This window comes from Thermobia domestica, chromosome 2 (assembly GCF_964235325.1).
Source record: "Thermobia domestica chromosome 2, izTheDome1.hap1.1, whole genome shotgun sequence".
Lineage (NCBI taxonomy): Eukaryota > Metazoa > Arthropoda > Insecta > Zygentoma > Lepismatidae > Thermobia > Thermobia domestica.
This window is the reverse complement of record NC_137455.1, coordinates 66,483,398-66,509,934: the sequence shown is the minus strand read 5'-3', so window position 1 is coordinate 66,509,934 and position 26,537 is coordinate 66,483,398. Positions and strand designations below refer to the sequence as shown.

General features: G+C 35.7%; 1 protein-coding gene across 2 annotated transcripts in view; it reads right to left on the bottom strand.

Moving 5' to 3' along the window:
- Positions 1-18,365, bottom strand: part of LOC145672537 (CDK5 and ABL1 enzyme substrate 2) — a 137,482-nt gene extending 119,117 nt beyond the window's left edge. The window contains exon 1 of one of the 2 annotated variants that reach the window (XM_081741700.1): positions 17,821-18,365. In XM_081741700.1, coding sequence (XP_081597826.1) covers positions 17,821-18,278 — 458 coding nt within the window. In that variant the 5' untranslated portion in view covers positions 18,279-18,365. The remainder of the gene's footprint in view (positions 1-17,820) is intronic. The other variant, XM_081741696.1, reaches the window with a different exon arrangement.
- Positions 18,366-26,537: the final 8,172 nt, after the last annotated feature.

Here is a 26,537-nt window from a genome sequence, read left to right as displayed (position 1 = left end):
TTGCCTGTCTGTGCAAAGGCAGTCCCTACAATAATATTAATAATTTAAAAAAATGGAACTATATTGTGAATAGAATTGCTTATTTTCTGCTTACTTTGATGTTTCCTTACAAGTGACACACTATAATCCTTATAGTACAGGTATATTTTACTTTACCACAGCAAAGCCCTTTATGACAGTGTTCATAAAAGATTTTAACTAAAAGAACATCAATCAAAAATATCGAGACTTCCCTGGAAACATTTGACACGTCCCTCTATTTATATGCACCCACGTTACTCTCCGATATAACAAGAATTTTACGTTTTTCATTATTGGTTTATTCATTAAAATACGCATATTTCCCAAACTCGGGAACCCTGGTCTGAAGGCGCACTATCCTTTGTTGTAATAGAAACAGTTAAGATCTCAACTGCGATCGCCAGAACCTCCATTGGAATAAAAAGCAAATTTCACCAAAAAAGGCACCACTTGCACCAATCTGCTTTGTCTTGCAACTGAATTATATGCGACTATGAAACTTCGTGCATTGAGTTTCCGTCCACCTATGCCCAGATGCTCATGGATTGACGGAATGCTTACAGTTTAGCACTCCTAGAGCATTGTTTAGTATGGCTGAAGGCAGTAATGGGATCTGCAACATGAACAGACTAGCCTGCTAATGACTTATGACCCTCAACCTAAGTCTGTAGGTCTATCATGTTATGCTGATTAAAGTTCCCCCATTTTCTCCACATTGCATTGTGTACAGAATGCTTACAGAGCATTTAAGACGCTTTTAAGCATTTTGCCAGTCCGTGTGATCCGGGGCTAAATCAAAGACAACATTAATGCTTAGCCAATTAAATGTAGATTTTTCGACATTTTGCTAATTTTCGTTCCAAATTTCGCTGCAAAAGCCATATTATCTACACAATAACTAAATTTAATCTTCCAAAAGTACAACCAGGGCCGTAACTTGTGGAAGGGCAGGGGGCAACTTCCCCCCAGGGAGGATCCCCGCCGTTCGAGGAGGGCCCATTTTAAGACAAAATTGTCTTACTTCATATACAATACGAACATGAAATTATTAAATGAAGCATCAAACAGGTTCACTACATTACACAAACAAAACATCACACAAAAAGTAAATAAAACAAAAATGAGTCGTGGGCCCATTTCAGTAAAAAAAATGTCTATTATGATATATTATGATATATGATATATATATGATATGATATTATGATATATATTCGTATGGCTTTGAGATTTGTCAATATTGTCTCCTTAATTAGTCGTGTATGGAACGGGCCCAGAGGCGTAACTAACGGCCCTGTAGACCTTGTCATGCGGGAGGGCACACAGGCTCTGGGTATCCATAAAGAGTAAGAGAAAGATAGAAAGAAGATTTTAAAAAACAACTTCTTCTAAGGGGCCCACATACGCGTATTAATGCTTGCCCCCCCCCCCCCCCGGAGAGCAAAAATCTAACTTTTAAATATCACAGTCATGTAGCCATTTACTCGCACGTTTATCAATAATGAGTTGTTTATTGTAAACTATCTTGGCATCGTATCAAAGGTATTTTTTACTATTTCAAAAGCCACTTAAGTTTTTTTTTCTTTCTTTCTCTTTCGTTTAGCCTATGAGAGTGTTTGTGCAACCTTGCTTGTCTAAACGAAGTTGAGAACATTTCAAGGACATCACTCTTCCTCTCCTCCATGTTGTTGTTATAAACATAACCAAATAATCTGCTTCTTAATTATCTGTCCATGCTACCAACTGCGATGATAAAGCTTCCACGCCTTCGTCTCTTGAACTTTCGCATGCAATACTTACGAACCATGACAAGATAAAGAACACGCGCTGAGCATCACCCCACCATACATTTCCCCGTTTTATTATTATTTTTCTTTTAAGACGCCATCAAGATCAAAGATGCATGGACAAGCTCACTTTACAACTACTATAATATAACACATTCAACATATCCACACTCAGTAGCGTACACAGAAGTTCGTCAAGAGAGGTTCAAACTTACTTCACATAATTTTAGGTGCTTGTATGATATATTAATATGGTAAACGCTCGATTTTACATTAACATCTTGCTCAAGGGAAATTAAAGCTCTGAAAACCTTGCGTACGTCACTGTCAACAATACAAAGATTTTGAACAGGAAAAACCGCCCTAAGCCTTATAAGTGGTAGCAGGTATCAGGTTCCGGTGCAACGACAATGCGCAAACTTTTCTAAAGATTAGATCGTTGATAATCTCTGTAATTTATGACTTATTAACGAGGAGCAGAATGTGCTGAAATTGCGCGAATTTCCACCAACAAAACTCAAGAAATTATGTGTAATTTTGCACCGAAATAAAATGCATAAACGTAATTCCTTTGTGAGATATACTTCTATTGCATTCTAACATTTACAAAGCATTCTAATATTTCGTTGCTAGCTGACTCGTTATGATTATCGTTTTTCATTGCCTTGTTATATTATTAGGCTATCTTATTATATCCGCATCCAGCACACGGCCACTCATTCTTGTAACAATTTATATGATAATCTTATATATAAAAGAGAACGCACAAATCCTTTGTTCCCTCATCACGCTAATACGGCTGAACCAATTTCTTTCATTTTTGGGGGGTTATTAGGATTTGGACCCTAGATGGTTTTTATCATATCACTTTAATTTTTAATTACCAGTGTCTTGAGATAATTGACCATTCAAGTGTCCATAACGTACAAATCCTTTGTTAGTTCATCATAGGTAAAAATAAACGTATTTATATGCAACCCGCATGACCGTGTCACTCGGCGGGTTAACATAAATGACAGGCGATATAATGTTAACATTTACTGCAATCTACTATGGTTTTTATCATATCACTTGAAAGCGAAAAAGTAAAAATTATCTAAGTAACAAAGTTTATTGCGTTCCGGGGTGACCGCAGCGAAGCGGGGTGAACGCTGCTAGTAATATATAACAAATCTTTCTCACAGCATATCTTTCATCTGTAAAAAGGTGAAAGGACAGCTACTAAGATACATGGTAGACATACGTGAAATATGTTTTAAAAAATGCTTGTTTGTGATTGACCAAAACTGGAAAATGTAAACAAATCCTTATCTCTGATTGGTCAAACACTTGTCCACGATATTTAAAGGGAACTTCTAGATATATTTTTTAAAATTATTTATTTAAGTTTGCTTCCCTTACAGTTTTCCAATTACTATTTCCTTCCAATAACTACTTTCTTATAGTTTTAATCTCACAGGTAATATTACAGTTAGACATCATACAGAAAATTATTGACTGGGACATGTCCTCTCGATAACTGAAAATGCTATTGTTATCCATTACTTTGCATTGTTTCCCCTAAAACGACGTTTTGGTGACTGTTTTTATTAGTCGAAATGCTTATGGTAATGATGGCAACGTTGCACAACATTTTTTGCGCAATTTCCAATTCTGTTACCTGCTCAAGGCTTTATCTGTATCAACAGATAAGGAAGTGAAAGTTTGCGCAATTTCAGTGCACCCTTAGGCTCGCAGCTAGAGGATAATCCGGTGCAACGACATTGCACAAATTTTTCTAAGGATTAGATCGTTGATAATCTCTGTAATCTATGACTTATTAAAGAGGAAAAGAAACTGCTGAAATTGCGCAAGTTTCCACCGCGACGTTGCCAACAACAGGAATTTTTCCTTGGCGAAAGAAACGATACATAAAGCCTCTCATTAATACACAAGGTACACTTTTTTCTGTTTTCATCAATATAAACTCTATCCTGAAAATTTTACTAACATTTCTCGTTTATTGCTTCTTTTTTATATTACCCTCCTCACTAAAATTTGCTATTCTCGATCCTCAGTGGCTCACTGTAATTCTCGTTCCTCTTTGGCTTGTTATATTATTCTTATTATATCTGCAATTAGCACACTGGCCACTCATTCTTGTAACAATTTATACGATAATAATATATAACCTATCTTTCACACAGCACCTAAGAACCAGGGTTGCCAACTTTTCTTAAGATAAAATCGGGGCGAGACAATCGGTGTTGGATCCTTTCCCCCGGAGACGGCTACATGTGCAGTGAGTCATTTAAAATATAAATAATTAGCTGAGTAATACGAACCTGAATTAATGTGGCACCTTATTTTTATTTCCCACCCACTGCTCATCACTAGGTATAAGCAATATATGCAACAAATTCAAACCAAAACAACTGCAATTATTTAATATAAACAAAGTTTAGAGAGAAAATTATATAGAACTGATTCCATACATAAAACTGTGCGTGTAAAAAATAAGCTATTCCTTTGTAAAAATGACCCAGTAAAATATTTTTAACTTTGAAAATCAATAAATCGGGACAGTATGCGTTCCGGCGAGTGTTCGGTCGGGACGCGGGACAAATAAGGCAAAAATCGGTACAGTCTCGACAGAATCGGGACGGTTGGCAACCCCGTTAAGAACAGTAAGGTGCAAATGCAAATATAAGGATCATTTACAGAAAGGTGAAAGGACAGTTACTAAGTTACGTGGTAGACACACTTGAAATATATAAACAAATGCTTGTTTGTGATTGGCCAAAACTGGAAAATGTAAGCAAATCCTTATCTCTGATTGGTCGAATGTCTGTCCACGATATTTAAAGTGAACTTCTAGAAATATATATATATATATATATATATATATATATATATATATATATATTTGTTTATTTTATACAAGTTTGTTTTCCTTACAGTTTACGAATAACTATTTGCTTCCAGTAACTATTTTCTTACAGTTTTAATCTTACAGGCAATCTTACAGTTACAGAAAATTATTGATTAGACATGTTCCTCCGTCCCCCTCTCTAATGACGCCCGTGCACACGTATAATAGCGATAAATGAAAATGCTATTGTCATCCATTACTTTGTAATTTTTTTCCCCTAAAACGCCTTACGTTTTACTGACTGTTTTTATTAGTCAAAGTGCTTATGGTAAGGATGGCAACACTGAACATTTTTTTTGCGCAATTTCCAATTTTGTTGCCTGCTCTTTAAGGCTTTATCTGTGTCAATAGATAAGGGAGTTAAAGTTTGCGCAATTTCAGTGTACCCGGATAATCACGAGCTACAGGCCCTACTACGATTACCTTCAGCAACTCCCCCCCCTGAAGCTTTTAATTGTTTACACTTTATATGTTCAAAAAAAATAAGCTTACAGCTTATCGCTCTCACTACAGGACAACATGAATGATATTCTGTAAATTCGGTTCTGGGTAACTGGCAGATATCGATGCAAAGTGATCATAGAAATGAAATGAGACTGACGCCTTTTCATATCAGTTATAGTCCGTGTCACCCGCATTAGCGTGTGGTATCAGCCAATAAGCTCGCAGTGTGCTGTTATACTAAACCAGCGTTTCCCAACCGGTGTGCCGCGAGGAAATCGGAACATAAATTCCATAGGAATCAAATTGGAAGACATAGGGCAAAATGTATATTTGCATTTCACATTACAATGAACCTCTCTTTCATACTGTGTTACTTTTCTATACATTTTTAATGATGGAAAACGTATTTATTATTATCATAACCATTATTGCTTCTTTATTGCTGCAGACTATTTCGTAACTTGAAATTTTAACATATCATTTAATAAATTCAACAAAGCAAATATGCATACATTTGTGTTTTAAAGTATAGGAGATTTGTTTATTTATTCGTTATTTAGTGATCTTCCCTTTTAGTTAAGGGTTAGGTACAACTTTCGAACGAGAAAGTGGATTTTTAAAAACCTGAGTCCTATATTTCATTGTAATTGTTTTCCATTTTAAAATTAGAATGAAAAATAAGCATAATAATTTACGATGGGCAAACATCAGTGATCAAGCTTTCTTCTCTTTAGGAGATCAGTAATCATAAAAATACCACCGTATTTTATATTTACAAATTATATATATATATATATATATATATATATATATATATATATATATATATATATATATATAATGGGTGTGCTGCGAGAATTCAAGTTACACCTATAGTGTGCCGCAAGTTGAAAAAGGTTGGGAAACACTGTACTAAACCTTCAGAAAGGAATCTAATCATTTATAATTGATTTTGTTCTTATTTGTGGACAATTATTAATGATTCGATTCCTCCTTGAAGGTATAGTAACAGCGCACTGGGAGCTTTCGGCTGATGCCACACGCCAATTCGAGTGACGCGGACTATAGTATTATATCTGACACATTCGTACTTACTACGCGGAACTGGCTTTACGTATATTGAGGGATTACTCTTCCTCTAAGTACTCGGTATTCTCTTGTAGAAGGTCCCAAATATTCAGATATCAGAATAATTTTGGACTGCTGCACAATTTTAGTCTATTGTAGGAGATAATCTTCAACTTTCTTATATTCATTGTCCTTCCTTGATTAATCTCAGTTTCAAGTTATGTATTCTGCATGTCTTATTTTAACATGTTCTACTCCGTTTTGTTTAATCTCCAAAGATTTATACATATATGTATACATAGGTTTATATGTACAGTTCCGCTTCGAGGATTTTCCTATCAGTTTTCCCTCTTGGTTATTTATATTTGATTTATTCAATTTCTATAAAGCTGGCATTTTGTTCTTCCAGGCCCTGCGCATCAACAAGGCAGCCCTGACTCAACTTGAACAAATCAACGCTATGGCGTTAACTGTAGAGCAGCGTAGTGATCCGATGATACCATGGTTGGTACCGTTTGTATCTATTCTGTTTATAGTAAGTATAATATAAGAAATATGGATGTTGTAGTATAGGTGTTTGTAAAGCTTTAGCATCGGCGTAAATTATGTATGTCCATCTTTGAGACATGATAAATCAAAATAACAATGTTGTAAACTGTACCGAAATTCAGTTGTGGCAAACCTTATGTATTCGGTGTCCAATCTTCAGAAAATATTACCTTAGCACTAACCACACACGAACCAGGGGCGGATCCAGGACGGACTTTTGGGGGGCGATGAGTTGTAATACTGTACTTAGAGCTACTTTTAAGAGCTCCAAACTCTGGGATGGGTTTTATTTATATATAAAATAAGAAAGTTTCCTCTTCTGGATCCGCCCCTGACACGAACTGATAAAAATACAAGCTACTAAGTCTTAGGAACTTAACGCAATAAATAAATAAGTTATTGGTTATCAAAATCAGCAATAACGTTAATTCTTTTTATAAAATTCATAAATAATCATATCTTCAGAAAAGAGTATTCAGATTGTTAAAGGTACTCAAGAAAGTAGTGAAATAACTAGAAAAGTCCTTGTGCTGATTTTATGAAATATCAGAATTGATGGACTTTAAACTTGCATTGTGATAACTCTTATGCAGTTTAAGTAACATGATGTGTGTATATTGCACTTCAACAAACAAATAATGAAGGATACATGAGTGAGTGACGTATTGTAATAGTTGTGCAAGTGAGACGGTTTATTTCAAAGGACGTTAGAGATCAGGCTAACATAAATATTATAAATACAAAGTAGAAACTAGATCCAGTTGGTTAAGGACAGAAGTCAATGGAGAGCTTTTGTGAACGCGGCATTGAACTACCGGGTTCTATATATAGGCCAAAGTTATTATTATTAGTATCAAGGCTTGAAAAACTTGCTTGCAAGTACTCGCCAGCCAAAAAGTCTACAAGCAAGAACATTTTGCAGTCACAGTATTTATACAAATAAACAAAGATCACTTTGCGACACAGTAAACATATCAATACATTTTTTATTTTGTTTATTGGCTTCTCTCTTACAAAGATTCTTGAATTTATTGTGGATATGTCCAGCTGTACAGCCTGATTGATCCGACTTGACTCGCCAAATGTTAAAGAGTACTCGCCACTTGCAAGCAGGCGAGTGGATTTTTCAAGCCTTGATTATCATGAATTACGAACTAAAATGTTTGCTTCTGACAACCAAGAAGTTTGGTTGACCCTATGTTGGCCAAATATCGTTTTATTAGTAGTTGGCCAAATATCGTTTAAATAGTACGAGTTACTTAGAACGAAAGAGTTACTATTACGTCCGGATGAGCGGCCTGAGGGTCATATGCGATTCTCACATTAATGAGTATTAAAAAAAAAAAAAAAATCAGCACACAATGTTGAAAGTTCTTATTGTGTCAAAGTCATGGGCGGCGATTAGGGGGGGCAAGAGGGGGCAGTTGCCCCCCCACTTTTTTGAAGTGATCATTTAACTCTTTTAAATTATATCATCTATTTTTTTGTGATAGGCTAGAATCTTCATTATTCGATTTAAAAAGTACCAAAAAAGCTTTCTATTTCTGTTTTTCTCAAGCCTGGAGGCATTGTAGAACACATATGCTTTCATGCCTTTCTGCGTCGAGATGTAGTGCGATGACGTCATAACTTAAAAAAATATATTTTGTTATGACTTTTATATTACTTATTGCCGGGCTTACTTTTGCACCTAGAAGATTGAAATTTTGCACACACATTCAGTGCACCACTTAATATTTTCCACATTCTTTTCAGATTTCTGCGATAAAACAGGGGGGTCCAGAGGGGCAAAAAGATAAAAAAAAGTTATCTTTTTAACAAAGATCCCTTTTTTCCTCCTCAAATACATGATGGAGACATGTGAGTGGAAAGGCTGTTCTGTTCTAAAAAGAATGATGTATGAAACATGATCCTAGTATAAATAGAAATGTCTCAGGGAATTTTTACCTGAGATCCTTTTTATACGAAAATCTGGAGTATTGTAGAGATATTATTTTTGGCGGGCTTACTTGTGCACCTAGAAGATTGAAATTTTGCACACACATTTAGTACACCCTTTAGTATTTTTCAGATTTGTTTCAGATCTCTGCGTTAAAACAGGGGGTACAGAGGAGCAAAAAAAAAAAAAGTACAAAGAAGGAATATTTTTTAAACAAATAATCCATTTTTTCATGATTTTCCCACCTCAGGTACAAGATGGAGACATGTGAGTGGTACCGTTTGAAAGTATGTTCTATTCTGAAGGGAATGGTGTACGAACAAAGATCCTACGATAAATAGGGGTGTCTCAGGAAAATTTTATATTACATCTGGTCATCTGGGGCATTGTGGGAATGTTCTTAGCTCATTGGTAAACATTTTCCTGCATTTAGTTTTCAAGATAGAAGCTTGAATTTTTTTTTATACACATTTAGTACACCCCTTCGTATTTTTCAGTTGATTTTGAGATCTGTGCGTTAACATAGGGGGTCCAGAGGGTATCAAAGTTTAAAAAAAAAATCAGAAAAAATCCATATTTCCCTCAAACTTTTCCGCCTTAGGGACATGATGGGAAAACGTAAATGGAACCGTTTGAAAGGTTGTTCTATTCTGAAGAGAATGAAGTACTAACCATGATTCTAGAATAAATAGGAATGATGCTGTAGCTGATTGACTGAAATTCAATAATTTACCTTTAAAAAGCCATAATCTAAAATGGTTAATGTATATGGTTTAATTTGGAAATGTAAAGTTTTTGCATATATTACAGGTTCATAGAAAAAAAATGTACCATATAATATTTGTCGTTGCGTAAGTGGGTATTGGTTATTTGTCTTCCCGTGGAGTTAAGACAGCTACAGGAATTGCTTTTTAATTGCAATTCAAAGGAATTAATATTACAATTGCGTCGTAGCATATGCTTGTAGTATTTACTGTCTTTCATTTTCTAAAAGTAATGACATACATTTAATGGCAAGGTGGAATTAAAAATATGAGTTGTTCATTAATCCCCAGTTTCAATATAACTTCTACAAATCAAGCCTCATTATTCATTAGTATGATTAATATTATCCTTTCTATTTAGTTGTTTTGCAAATATGTTATTAAATAATCTGATCACACAATTTTCCAGAAGAATTTAATGATGTTCATGAGCAAGGAATCAAGATTTAGTACCTAATGTGCGTTGCTCTTGTCAATTTACTTAATTAAATATGAAACGCGATATACGGTATTTTAACTAAAAAAGATAGTATCCTATTAGTTATACAACCTTTCGTCAAACAAAATGTTAGAAACAACCAGGAAAACTAACATCGATATACAAATATTCAGATCATATCTTGCCCCCCCACTTTTAACGTCCAATCGCCGCCACTGGTCAAAGTTAAAATAACTTGAAAAAAATATATATAGTTGGGTACAAATATTGACAAATTTTGTGAATTCCATAGATAAAGACGTAATAAGTTTATGTTAATGCTACGGATAATAATGTTAATTTTAATTTAATGAATTTCTTAGTAATAAGAATAACCAGAAGCCCTGTTCAGACAACTAACTTTGATTTTAGTTGAAATACCAAGAATTCATGAATTACCGCTTCAAAAATTTTGCTAAATGAGTTTAAAGTTATAATAGCCCTCGTTATTAGTGTTATTCTTTTCTTCCTCTTTAAATAATTGGAAGTATTGAAAGACTTTTTTCCATACTTCTGGAACAATACCTGTTTTCAAAGATTTGTTGAATATATTTACTAATATAGGTGCAAGATGATCTGAGCACGCTTTGATTACATAATTTGAGAAACCATCCGGACCAATTGCACTACAAGGTTTCACATTCTTCATAGCTTTCGTGACGTCAGATGTAGTAACTATTATGTGAAATCCATATTGCATTACCATTCTTATAGTCTGATTGAGATACAGGGCTTATATTTACAGAAGCTGAAAAGATTATTTGAAAATGATCTCTACAAACACATCTCATATCTTTTACTTGTCAGAATATAAAGAATTGTCATATAGGATACTATAAACACTATTTGGTTCCTTATTTTTAAGTTGTGACCAGAAGTACTGCAAATCACTGTGCAGAGTCTTCTCCAGACCTGAATAGTACTTTAATGAATATTTTTTGTTCTTTTTCTCTACTCAGAGAACAAATCATACCACTTTTCCCCGGTTGTTATACAGATCATGATACTTATATATATATATATATATATATATATATATATATATATATATATATATATATATATATATATTTTAGTTTGAAGCTCTTTGGTTATGAATGTACAATAACTGATATATTGCTTTATTTCTCATTTTAGAACACTGTGATCGAAACTGGTTGATTTTATTGTATATATTTTATTTACGTTAGTATATGACAGCATAAGTTAGAGCTAAACAAAGTTAACAGTTTTTAAAATCGGAGTTAGAGCTACCTGTTACGTTCCTTTGCAAAATAATTGTTTCAAGCTCTACTACAAATGGGAGATGACATTTATCTATTTTGACCAGGGGGCAAATCTTAATCTTAACCATAAATAAAACTACATTAATTAATATAAAGTAAATGAGTAGTTCTGGTTGACGTGGAAAGTTGAAATTTGGCATGATTGTAGCTTTCCGCGACTAAACCACGGGAAAATTGACGAAAGTGAACATTTTTAATCTTTAGGGGATCTAAAGAGATGATGAAGAATTTCCCCATGTTATTTAAATGGCCCTTTTTTTTGGTCCTATAATCTCAGATACTTGGAATTGGAATAAAAACTTGAAATTCGGTATGCTTGTACGTTTTTGTTAGCTTTACCTAAGTATATCACCAGAAATGAAAATTTCCAACTGTAGAGTGGTTTTATGGAGAACTGAAAAATCTCTCCCATGTTATTTATATGGGACATCTTCTACACCCCAAAATGTTTAGGCACTTCTCGCAAGATAAGAATGATGAAATTTGGCATGATTGTAGTCTCCAGGACTAACCCACAGAAAAATTGTCAAAAGTGAATATTTTTAGTTTTTAAGGGGTCTAAAGAGGGAGTGAAAAAAATCCCATGCTATTTAAATGGGCGTTTTCTTAGGATACAAAATCTTATTTTTAGATAGTTGAAATATGAAAAGAAACTCGAAATTTGGTAGAATTGTGGATTTAAGAGGTGCGAGGCTGTAGACCGAGCAAATGCAGGGGTCTGGGGCGAAGCCAAAGGCTAGTTTCAGTATATAGTGTCAAGTATTTTGGTTAAATTTTTGACATCGTATGGCTCTGGGTTCCTCTTTTTTTTTCCCTCACTTTTACTTTTCTCTCTCGATTTAAATGTAACCATGCAATATCTAAGATTACATTTTGAGTTCTGAAAAAGTAAAACACTACATTGCAAATGAAGTGTGGAAATTAGCCTAAGAGAGGGAGTCCTCAACCCATCAGGTAGGGCGGGTCACATTAAAAATACCTGTAACTATGGGAGGATTTAGGAATTGTCTGCTGGGAGGAGGGGCAGACCTTTTGGTCGGTCTCGGACCCGTGGAATACTTCCTAGACGAGTGTGGAGTTAATATGAATAAATCATTTTTAACCATTTTGACAACCGTACAGTCTCGCAAATTTTGACAGGTCTTGGTAGGTGGCCATCTTATAGATGTCATTTTCATTTTTTTGTCAAAAAGTTGGGGGACAATGTCCTCCATGCCCCCACTGCTCAGCCCATGCCAGTGACCCACGCGGGCCAAAAAGCTATTTCGCTGTAATTACAGTTGTCGGGTCTCCATGCAAGAGCGTAAATTAATGACAGGAGGCAACTGCTCTACAGAATTTGAGAAATAAATATATATTTTTTATCAACTGTTAACTAATGTATTGATACAAAGCGGGAATGAAACTCTTCAGTCTGTCTTCGTGGCTAAGCGGTTAGCGTACGCGCCTTTGTCGTGGGATACCCGGCTTCGATTCCCGGCGGAAGCTCTTGTGGTTTGGATTCCACGTTAATCAGTATGTCTGCGTCTCATATAGCCTAGCTGCCGAACGGGACGTTAATTTTAAAAAAAGTCTTCAGTCGGTAGAGAATCTTGCCATTCAATTAAAATCCGAAATAACGATGCCGTTTTCATGTTAAAGAATTTTTGAAAAGAACGTGGGCTACTTTTGGTCTGTGGACCATGAGGAAGACCAACGGCCTAGACATTTGAATTATTTATAACCAACCTTCGAGGGAACTTCATTACACAACGACATAATTAAAAAGCAAAACTAACTAAAAAAAAATGAAATAGTATAAGGCATGCAGACCTTGCCCAATGAAAAAAAAAAAGTATTTTAGAGCTACATCCTTTACTATGAGTGGAGGGAAGAGGTGTGTAAATAGCTTTTTTTTTAAAAAAAAGTATCACACTTGAAAGATATATAGATATTAATTACGTACATACGTAACTTTCAGCTGTTAATAATAGCTATAAATAAATTATGCCATTATTTAATAATACATAGTATCATATAATTGATAAGTGATACATAGTTATCATTTTTATCTATTTAATAGTATTAAAATACAATCCTATTGACATAACAGAATTTTGTTAAAATAACATTATCCCTTTTTTGTGCGCCAATCATTGGTGACGCACGTAATGGTACTAATATTACGGAAATATCAAAGAGAAACCGGAAAAATAAACTATTGTGTTATATGAGAAAAAATGAAAAGGTAAATACAATCAACATGTAAAAGAAAAGAATAAATACGATTGATTAAATAAACAATAATTTCTGTTTCGAAATACTCAATAGTACATGTACTGGTACATAGACTCTTTCAAAAGTTTATTTTATATCTCTTTTATATAATAGATTGTTAAAACTTCTTTAATATACACAAACAAGAACAATAAACAAAACTTATTCATACCTCCTGAATGTAAACGTGTTGCTCTGTTTCTATAGAAGTTTCGTAACTCCTAAAAAATGTAACGGACATTCATTTCTCTTTCATTTCTAATGGCGTTCTTATTTTCAATGCTGTTCCTCTTATTTGATATCATTTTGAACATAGGCGCCTAAATATAAGGAGTCAGGTCCTTTGAGCTACCACAGTACACTACTGGTAGAAGTGGCTATATATCTATTGGTTGAGTTGATTTTAACGTCCCGTTCTGCAGCGAGGCTATATGAAACGTGGACCTACTGATCAACGTGGAGTCCGAACCACATGAGCTCCCGCCGGGAATCGAACCCGGGTCTCCCAAACCAAAGGCACGTGCGCTCACCGCCACGCCACGAAGGAGTTAAATTGCTACCTTGACGAGGACTCGAATCTACGTCCGTGAGATTACAAGCGTTTTGCCTTAAAACCTCCGCTATATCTATTAGTGTTGCAAGAATTTTAAATAAAAGCTCTTATAAAAGTTGAAGAAAATTCTCATTGTGTAAAAAACTATAAATATTAATTCCCATCTCGAGTGAAAATAGGGTTTAATTACAGAAGCGAGATTGACTGCTTGTGTTTTGATCTTACGGAACTAAGAAAGTTATGAAGAACGAAAATTTGGGATCCGAACAGTTTTTACATGAGCCATTAAGCTCCCAGCAACGTTTGAATCTGACATACAATTATAAAGAGATGTAACCTGATTAGGCGTTCCAAAGTCCCGTTTTAGCGGGCACAGTCCCGGATTTTATTACATCATATGTCCCCATCAAATTGAAATGAAAAAATGGGATCTTTAATTTTTACGCCCCACAATTATGCAGGATAGGCCGGTCACGAGGAGAAGTGAAGGAAAATGGCGGAATGAAGGAAGTGGGAAGAAACGGGAGAACTCCGAGTAAACCCACGCACAAGATGTTTCTCCACCACAAAGTTCACTTGCGCGAGCTGGGATTGAGCTAAGAACCGCATGCACCAGAGGTGAACGCTCTACCACCGAGCCACCGCGGCCCCCCTTCAAATTGTTCAAAACTTTATATGTCCCGGTTTTTCTGCAAAGATATTATTCATGTGATATTTAAAAAATACAGTTTTTATTAGGTACCAATGCTTAACTAACTCTCTGTCTATGAAAATGACTCCCTATGAAAATTTAAACTAAAAACTGGGACATCCTATAAAATTTAAAATACAATCGTAATTAAGCACTTGCTTTATGTTGAAATGACAGAATTAAAAAAAAAAAAAAAACGGTCAACGCCGTGTAAAAGGGTTGTTTTTGTACGAAATTCCAGCCACAGTTCTGTAATGAATTGGAACAAAGGCAAGCTACCAGGGAAATGTCAGGGTGGTACATAATACACAGGTCCCAGAGCACTTCCTTCTCCGGATAGTGTGCTCACCGAGGGAGGTAATTTCTCATACGTGACGGGCTTAAGGCCATAGATACTGGTAATGGCCAGAAATATGTATAAATAAATGTAAAGACAGTCTAAAACTGAATCCACTACAGGAAAGCAAAGATGATTCTTGCATAAGAAACTGAAAAGCCGCAAATTTTAATTTCCTTCTCCCTCAAAAAATCAAGCTTTCTATATTTTAAAAATCTCCTATGTTAAAAAAAAGTGGAAAAACAAAGATGATATATAATTACATTAAACTTATAACTATGTTCGCACGATGAAATACTTGTTTCTATTTCAGACAAGATATAAGCATTTCAGACAGATAACCAAGGGTTTCAGAATAATCTTTCTGGAGGTAGGGTATTTTCAGATGCGTGATAGAGGAAATTGTAGGCATGGGCGGCGATTAGGGGTGGCAAAGGGGGTCAGTCGCCACTCCCCTTTTTTTTTTTAAATTACCCATTAATGTATATAGTTTCATTTGGAAATGCAAAGTTTTTGTGTGTATTACTGGTTCATAATAAAAATGGTGCCATATAATATTTGTCGTAGCGTGAGTACATATTGGTTGTCTTTCCCGGGAGACAACAAAGCTACAGGAATTGCATTTTAACTGTCACGTAAAATAGCCCAAAAATTAACTTTCAATTTCTTCTTACAAGTGCTCGATATATTAGCCGCTTTGAAACTGATTGAGAGATCATTAAAAAAAAAAAATAAAAAAAAGTCTTTCGTAAGTTATTCTTTAGTAGCACAAAAATTGACAATGTTCCTAAAATGTCTTTTTTTCTTCCTAATAGTGAAGAATATTGATTTAGAAAACAGTAATAAGAAACAACTTCTACCTTTTCCATTGTTTTGCAGTGTAATACACGAGTGATGTGGTGTGTTTAGGGTTGTACGAGTGTATATACAATTAAATTTACTAAATTCAATATAATTCTAGGTTTTAGGATTATATTGTATAGTTGGAGTGTAGAGTGATTATAAGTATTATGTTTTCATGTGTTCCAAGAAAGTGAAAACTGCACCTAATTACAACGAACATGTTTTCGGGAAGCTGCAAAAGTATTTCTTTAAATGTATCAGCATATGCTTGTAGTATTTACTGTCTTTTATTTTCTAAGAGTAATAACATATATTTAATAGTATGTGTGGAATTAAAAGTATAAGTTGTTCATTAATCCCCAGTTTCAATATAACTTGCAAAACAAGCCTCATTATTCATTACTATGATTAACATTATCCTTTCTATTTATTTGTTATTAAATAATCTGATCATATAATTTTTCAGACAGAGCTTTAAGATGTCCACGAGCAAGAAATTAACTCTCTTGTTACACCTTCGTTGTTTAAGAGTACAAAGGGATAGTACCTACTTGTGTTTCTCTTGTCAATTTACTTAAAATATGAAATACGATATACGGTATTTTAACTGAAAAAGATAGTATCCTATTCAGGGGCGGATCCAGGTCGGACTTCTGGAGGGGCGGTGGGTTGTAATACTGCTACTTAAGAGCTATTTTTAAGAGCTCGAAACTATGGGACGGGTTTTATTTATACATATAAAATAAGAAAGCTTCTTCTTCTGGGGAGGAGCAATCGCCCCGATCCCCCCTGGATCCGCCACTGATCCTATTAGTTATACAACCTTTCGTCAAACAAAGTGTTAGAAACAACTAGGGAAACTACAAATATTCAGATCATGTTCTGCCCCCTCACTTTTAACGTCCAATCGCCGCCACTGATTGTAGGAATTACTCAGAGGCATATTTACAAAGGCCTAAATGGCTTGAGACCTCCCCCACCAAAAAAATCTAAGCTAGGCCTATTTATCTTTTTTCATTCCATATGTAATACATAATGTTATAATAAAACCAGGTTTACTACTACTTCGGGTATGGCCATAGTCTCCGGAACAAAATTCTAAATAAGCTACTGGTGTCACTGTACTAAAATAATGAAATTAGGAAAGTTTTATTCTACGGATACTCCATAAAATGATAAAGAGAAATCGTTACATTTTAACAATTTAACTATTCTATTTATTATATTATAGACGTATTATTCTGGTCTCCTCCGGGGCACTCTTAGAGCTTCGAGGGGGAACTGCCCTCCCCCCCCCAAAAAAAGTGTCTGCAAGAAACACTGTCAACAAGTTCGATTCCAGCAATGCTACATACACATGTAGCAAATAATATTTACACAAGAACTACAGCTTGCTCTGATTTCATTATTCCATCCATACTACATCATCATTTTTAATTTTTTTCGTTTATTGAACTAATTCCGAGAGTAAATATAAACAAATACATCTTAAGACGCTGAAAGGAATCAAACGTACACATCTAAATGGATCTAAACGTTAATCACTCCACATTGTTCCACGCTACACATGGTCTATTTAACAATAATAACTGGTCTAATAATAGAAATAATAATGTTGATGCATTCTATGATCAAAACGGAACTAGGATTTAATTGCCACTTCACAATTAGAAACGCTACTTTTAATAATAATTTACATAAGCAATTAGTTGTAATTAGAAGTAAAAAATAAACAAGGGAATTCCACTCTTTTCTTTCAATGAAAACGTTACGTACAGAAGGCAATAGATAATGTTCGAGTAACATAATACTCTGCAGATATTTAAGTACACTGTACTTTACCCCCCCCCCCCCTTTCACACACACACAAATCATATATTCAAAAATAGCACCTACCTTTCTCGGAATGATGATACTAATGAACTGGAGCCGCGATGCTCTTGATCAATGATTTTGGAGGGAGTCAACGTAGTTTCACTGGCATTAGAGTCTGAGCTTGACTGATGTCCAGGACTTTTCCCCAGCTGGGGAGAATGTTGCACTTTTTTAGTCCTCACTTCCACACTTACACACCGTTTGTTTACATCCTTTTCTGGGTCACTTTGGGAACCTTCATCTTCATTATCAGGTTTAATTAAGTCTGTCTCCTTATTGATCTCATATTTTGTAAGAGCACCATTTCTAGTTAACAGTGATAGCTTTGTATCTCTGTAAGTTCCATCTAAAGAAATGTTCGAAAGAAAAGTTAATGCAGCCAGTCTACGACGAGACCGGTTCCTCTTCGACGAAGATGCCATTTCTGAAGCTGGTTGAGTAGACGACGTAACTGCCGAATTCAAACTAACTACTAACATATTCGCTAATATCCTTGCAAACCTCTAATAAAACTAAGCGACCGCTCAACTCGAGCTATCATTTTTATCTAACTACATTTCTCTATACAAGTAAGAGTAACGATAAACCAGATTGTATGAATAGATACATAGATAGAAACTTGACTGTAAACATTCAGCGTTGCCAACCAGATTATAAGATATTATCATGTGTTGCACTTTAAAATTATCATTTTTGTCGTAAAACTCTTATTCTTTCCTTTCTCAATATCAAGTTATAATAATAATAATAATAATAATAATAATAATAATAATAATAATAATAATAATAATAATAATAATAATAATAATAATAATAAAGTGGCGTTCCTCGTTCAATCCCCGGTCAAGTAAGTTTGTGGTGGACAACATCGTGTCCGTGGGGTACTCCTGTTTCCTCCGATGTTCGTATTCCTCTGATTCTTCCACCATCACTCACTTATCTTAATCATCAATCTCTCTCAGCCTAAAAGGGCCATAATTATGGAACGTCAAAATGAAGGATCTCATTCATTTCAAGATTAAGAGGCATTATCCCGGCGAAATTAACATACCGCTAATTTTACAGTAATTATGTGATATCTTCCATTAGATAAAAGATCATCGAAATATAGAACAAGAGCGCCCTAGATAATGTAATTTTACATGAGATACCGTTATCACAAATCACTTATCTACTTTCGATTTCGATGTATTTTGAAAATCCGCATTTATTTTCGCGTTTCTAACCGGCTGAAAACGAAAAGTTACTAGGTGACTTGTGATAACAGTACCACACGCAAAATTATATTGTCTAGGGCGCTCTTGTTCCACATTTCGATTACCTTTTATCTAATGGAAGATATCACATAATTACTGTAAAATTAGCGGTATTTTAATTTTGCCGGGATGAGGCCTCTTAAGAGGAAACTATAACAGGAACGGGATTAGGATTAGGATTTAGATTTCTGGGCTTTCAGTATCTATGGACACGTTAGTCCGTTACTTATGAGGGATGACGTCTCTTGGCGATCACACTATCCGAGGAAAGGATAGGAAGGAAGCGGCCTGAGACCTATGCTAGGTACCATCCCGGCATTTATTTCGTGTGAATGAGAAAAACCCGGGAAAACTTCACTCAGGATAGTTGGCCTGGAAAAGCTTTTACTCCTTTTTTTTTACCGAATGTCCCCATCGGGAATCGAACCCGGGACCGCTTGCACCAAAGACGGGAGCGTTAGCCACGCCACTCTAACAGGAACGTTTACAGCTAAAATTATATTCAACAATCTGCATAAAAAACAAGACTGAAGTTCAATTATTTACTGGTTTCTCGAAAGTTTTTTTGTGATTTTTCTTCAACATTTTGTTTATTTACTTGTAAAAGCTTGCCTACTTGAAGTACTAGGTAGTAAATACCCCCTCCTGATAGAATAGCGAACCAGTGGCGGTTTTAGCGGGTAGGCACGGCCCTACCCAAAAATTTTGAAGAATATATAAACGCTAAAAGATACGATAAAGAGGACATTTATGTTCCACTATTTATATTAATGGTAGATAATTAATTAGCAAATAGCATCAACCATTACTGTGAAAGTAATTTCCTACTGTCATTAATCAATCAAATGTATGTATTCAAAGGCGAGGGAGTGGGCCTACCCAAAATTAAAATCCTAAAGCCGCCCCAGTAGCCAACGCATGTTTTCTATGTACATAGTCCCCGGTTTTATTACCGATAGGAGCGATTGCCTAGGGGGTACAAATACAATTAGCGGTTCGGGTCACATTTTAAACAATGTGTTTGTAGCTGTGTTCGAAATGAATGTTATGCTGTAATGATCCGAACAATCAATGTTCCTAGTAATAATGAACACGTGTAGGCAGATAAATTGCATTTATGGTTTTAAAGTATGATAAACGTAAGCAAAATGTAGCTAACAATGTAACGTAGAATATTTAAATTACTACCTTATTATACGTTAATTTACTTGCATTATTTACCTTCTCAAGAGGTTGGTTACATTTGTAATGTTTGGAGATATTTTGTCACGTATGTTGCTAAATTCATATTCTTTTTTCACACAATGAATGACATTTATTTCGAATTTCAAATACTTTCAAAATTAATTTTGCACCTTACCAGGTATTGTTAGATTTATCGTATAATTTCCTATCGTACATCGAATGGGAGTAAAAATTGGAGTACGATTCGGTCATTATCGTACAAGTTGGCAATTTTGAAAGATGTGAAACTGTAGGCACTTCTGACATCTAGTGGAGTAATTTCCAACTATGTGAAATGTGGGATCTTTACTCGTTCATTCATGGTTTGCTTCAAGGCTGCCTAGGAACGATTTCATAGGCCCGTACCCCCTTTGGAAGGGTGTCGTCTCCCCAAATCAATGAATACACTGACATACACACCTCTCAGAGTCATCGTAAGAGGAAAGGAGTTGTGATCATCACGAAGTAAAGTCCAGAATTTCATGTTTTCAAGGAATAACTGAAAAGAATAAGATTAATCAAAATGATCACATAGATCTTCACCAAGAGAGAGTATTAAGCTTAGGGGAAACGGGACAAATGATCATAACTAAATTGAACATATTGTATCAGAATCAGATGGAAACAAGTTTGTTAAATGTAATGTTAATTATTGCTTACTGTTCTAGAATCTTCTTTTGGCTTGTATAGATGTAAGACACAATTAAGATTTAGGCAATCTAAAAGATATATATACCTAAAAATACATGACAACTACATTGATCCCCATTTCCCATATCTTTAGACAATTAGGATCATTAATAATCTCATATTAATAACATAATGAATAAACATATATTCATTTTCATTAGGAATTACGTGAATTATATATTTCTGGGTTACTGGCACTTATGGCTATTTTAGCCTATCACGTACGAGGGCTGATATTTCTAGGCGAACCCAGTATTCAGGACAATGAGAAATGAAGAAGGAAGGAAGGAAGGAGCCTTATACCTTTATGTTAGGTACCAACCCTGCATTTACTTCGTGTGAATGAGGAAAACCCAGAAAAATTCAGAATGATTGGCCTGGAAAGGCTTTTACTCCTTTCCAAGCGAGTGTTCCACCGGAAATCGAACCCATTTTCTTAACTGTAGGGATCACTATTCATCTAATATATTAAATAGCGTTATTGAAACAACATCGTTTCCCCCTTTTTAAAAAGTATCGTTCAAAAATGTGCAGTAAAGAGTATATTTATCTTACAATTGGCTTATATGATAAATTTTATTTTTTTGTTTTAGATCACTTTTGCACTAAAATCTTCCTTTTAAAAATAGCAATAAACACCGTGTATTACAGAACTATCTTACTAATCAAAGTACGTGTGTTATACAAAACTAATAGAGATCAAAGGAAAGAATAATTATTAAAAAAAAAAATAAATAAATAAATATTTAGATGTTCTCTTCTTGCATTACCGACATGAATATACTAGAAGAAAACGTCTGATAAAACTAAACATAAGTAAAAACTTAAATTATAGTAATTAGCTTTAGTAGGTTACATCTCTAAGCTCAAGCCTTCCTTGAATTGAATTCATAAATATGTAAGCTTACTAGACGTCCCCGTTTTCTGAGGAAAGTTTCCGGATTTTTACAGGAATTTTAAGCAAAACCCGTATGCTTTATCGTGACTGAAGTTGAAAAGCTTCCTTGGACTCACTGAAAAAAAATCCAGTTACCTTAGTCTATTGTAGAACAAAGCCTATTTTCAATTCCACCTTCGTTTTCAGTTCGTGAATATACGTATAATAAATAGGCTATGTATGAAGTACAAAATGAAGGAGAAGTGGGGAAGATAAAAATTCTATCTTTCAATGATGTTCAAAATAGGAAATGAAAAATTATTTTAACAGCTTAAAATGTTCACTGAGAAAATTTCATAACTTATGACTTTTTAAAACCAAATAAACATGCTAAAATATAAAATGGTTTGTGAATGGTGTGCAAACTCAAATAATCACACAAATATCCATCTGGACTGGATAAATACTGTGAAACATCAACCACAGTAAGTGCACACTAAATCTCTCCATTAAAATCATATTTCCAACACTAAATACATTGTTCATCATCTTCACAAACATTGGTGTCATCGTTTTCACAACGGACATTCTCATCAATGTAACTTTCATCAGAAGATGTTGAGTCATTACAGAGAAAATTTTCTGTAGATTCTTTATTACAAGTTCCCTTATTGATATTGACATAAACATGTTTTGACCGCTTTGACTTGTTAATATTCCGTAATACTGCATGCCTTCATCTTCTCCTCACATTTCATTGGTTTATCTTTCAATATAACTTCCTGTGGGGTGTCAGTCTGAATTTCTAAGTCTTGTTGCCTACTGCCGTTTTCGATTCCTGCATTTGAGTAATCAGATGAAGATGTACACTTTTCTTTCGCTCGAAATGAATCATTTCCTCAATCATACTACCACACACTGAATTTCCAGGTTCTGCGTCATTTGATGCTATGGAGAAAATTCCTGCTCAAGTGCGTCAGATGCAGCCGTAGAAGGTTCTCTACAAAAGTACCAAAGATGGACGCTTCATTTTCACCGCATGGAACTGTTAGGCTCAATTCGACTCCATTCTATTCATTCGTGTAGGATGCGTTTTAGAAAATGAAACGAGAACTTTAAAGTTAATTTATAAAGGATTATGATTTTACTTCTCAAATGTGAACCTATCATGGAAAAGTGCCCGCAAAACTGTTCACTGTAGCATTAGTTTTGCAGTAAAAGCAATTCTAATGAGTCGTTTACTGTGGCCCAATATTTCAGAGCCATCGTTTGGGAAAGGGAGGGGTACCTATTACTCTCTTAGGTTTGAGAAACACATGTTCTTTGATAAATTATATACTAATACACTAATAAAAAAACGGTGGCTCACAAGGAGAAAACATACTTTGGTAAATGAACTTCGGGGCCATTTTTTGCAAGGTGATAGTGCACATTTAAAGTGTTCATATTACAAAATGGGAGAGCACAATGGCCTAATATACCAGAGAAAAAGCGTCTTAAAGTTTTTGACTCGCCACATATATCATACGTTGCGCAAACTTATCAAGTAACGACGTGGCAGAATCAGTAGCATCTGGCACTCGCTTGCGAAGGGTCCCGAGTTCGAGTCCCGTTAGTGTCCCCTTTTTTGTTTTTTGCTACAACCAATAAAATAGCCACTTGTAGCTACAAGTAAAATGTTAATTCACCATATGTTTATAATGAATTAAAACAATAGAAATATTCAAAGTTGTAGTAAAATCTTTCAATGTTCCATGTTAACTAGCAACGAAATGTAATCTATTTCGTAAATATATTGATATCACGAGTTATATTATGGTTACATGTCCCCTCTAATCTTGGAACTGAGCGACTGTCCTCCTATAAGTAAAAAAAGTTTGTAAACAGAACGCTGCAGCCTAGCTTTTGCGCACCTAATCCTACATTTCCCCACTCCCTTCTCCGCGATGATGATGTTTTGCAGTGTTGCAATCTGCAGAGAGCGGAATGGTCTGAAGATTTTCTACGACATTTGAGTATAAATGCTGTATATTGACTGCACTAAATTTTTAATGGATTTTAATATTTTCTCTTTGAATATTAAATGAATTTAGTATGATTAAGCTGGCGGTGGCTTAATTATGCTCTGGGGAACATTCACGTGAGCATTCATGTGTCTAGTGGAGCTCGAGCAAAGCACCATGACGGCCGAGACGTATCGCACGCTGCTTGCAGACTACGTACACCCCTTCATGACGACCATGTTTCCCAACGGTAGTGTCATTTTTCGACAAGATAATGCACCATGTCACAAGGCCAGGATTGTGATGGAGTGGTTCGAGAAACACAGTGACGAGTTCCAAGTGATGTGCTAGCACCCACTTCCCAACTCGCCGGATCTGAACCCAATCGAACACATCTGGGATGTGATTGAACGTGACGTCAGAGCGCATCGCCCCCCTCCCCGAAATGTACGGGAATTAGATGACCTGTGTGTGCAAAGTGGTGGTGCCAACTCTCTTCAGTGACCTACCAAGCATCATTACGTCCATGCCAAGACTCGTCGCCATTGTTACCGTGCCAAAGATGGACATACTAATAATTAGGTAGGTAATCATAATGTTCTGGCTGATGTGTGCGTAACTCGTATATTTTGTCTCCACTCGAATTTCGAGACGTCTCGTCTCAAATTCCAGTCGAGTCGAGACAGAAACATATTTTCGAATCGAGACAACAGTTTCTCGAGATGAGTCGAGACGACTCGACTCGTGCGGATCCCTATTGCTCATAACGTTAGACCTATAGACCTGGCACAACTGACGATGGATTTCAATCGGCGCTATGCCATGTGCATTCAAAAACTTTGTCACGGCTAGCACTTCACACGCGGCGGGATCTGGAATAGGAACGTTCATCTTCAACCACTGCCACGATGCTACTGAGAGTACTAGGGAAGTTTTGCTGGCGCATGCAGCATGCCAGTACCTTACTATCTCACGTGCACGCAGTCGCTTCGAGCAACATACAGCTTCCTAGTTATGGGACTCATGGGAAAGTTACTTTCTAGATGCGCCTCGTATGATAGTAATGGCCGGTACTAGATAGAAGCGGAATTCGTCCAGAGTAGATAATATGCCATTTGGCACTTCATGCACTACTTTTTCGGTACCATTGGAGCCGCACATAACTATGCTGCAATGTTAAATGAAATAGATAACCTATAAATATGGACCATTAGCGCAACAATTAGCCTCTGCAATTTTTTCCGCGCAGCCAGATGATGCTAAACTGTTTGTAGATGCATTCCCTTGTTCAGGATCCCGACTTCACGCTGTAGGGATTTCTTTTACAGAACCTTAAAGGCCATCGGAACTGCCACCGATGAACTTTGTGACCCCCAAAACTATGGATCCTACACTAACATCGGTCATTTTCAAACTTTTACATATCAGAAATCCACCCCAGGGTGCTAATGGGAGCTGAACTTGACTGAAATGGCATCTGGAGTGCCACTCTTTATCTAAACGACCCCGAAAATTATGGATTCGACACTAATATAGTTTTTTAAAATCATTTTTGTGTCTACCCCTTTGACTCCTAGGAATGCTAAGTGCTCTTCCCACACTGGAGGCTGAACTTGGATTTCAACGGCATCGGGATTGCCACCAATTAACTTCGCGACGCTGAAAACTAATAATTCGACTAATATCGGTCGTTTTAGATATTTTTACGTGTCACCATTTCACCTCGCCGGGCGCTAATGGGCCTTAAATCTGGCTTAAACGGCATTGAGAGTGTCAATCTTTATCTAAGCGACCCCAAAAACTATGGATTTGACACTAACATTTTCGATTATTTTTATGTCTCCTCCTATCCTCCCCTGAGGATTACTAGAGGCCTCTTACCCCAAATGGAAGCTGACCTTGGAATTAAATCTTTGAAGGACGGGAGCCAGCGTTATTTTGTACTCCTTGGTGCACGAAAAAATTTTCTTTTGATTTTTTTAAAATTTCATTAAAATTATACAATTAGACAATTTCAAAACACACCAAATAAATTTAATTTAATTTTTCAGTTAATAATTGGACGAAAAAAATGAATATCAAAGGTGTAAGCACAAGTTCCCACCGTGCCTCAAAGAGTTAAAGGGCATCAAAATTGTCACCAATCAACCTAGGGACCCTGAAAACTATCACTTCAACACTGACATCAATCATTTAAAATTATTTTTACATATCACCATTCCCCCTCCTCAGGAGTACTAATGGGGTCTGAATATGGATTTAAACAGCATCATAAGTGTCACTGTTCATCTTAGCGACCCTGAAAACAGCGGATTCGACACTAGTATCGGCGGTTTTCGGTCAATTTTATATGCCATCCCTTCTACTCTCCCTAGGTGTGCTGGAGGTATTACCCTCATGGGCTGAAGTTAGAGTTGGCATCGAAGCTGTCACCAATCAGCTCATGGTCACCGGAAACTATGGATTAGACACTAATATCGGTCATTTTCGATCATTTTTATATCTCCCACTTCCAGGCCCCTCCTAGGTGTGCTACGGGAGTCTCCAGTCCTCAGAATTGTTCTAGAAGTTCTAGAGCTATGCTGGAACACACACACACAATCTTTATATATGCACATTAATACCCCTTGCCTCCCCAAATGACGGTCCTTATTCAAACTCTTTTTTATTTTAATTTTAAGCTTTAAT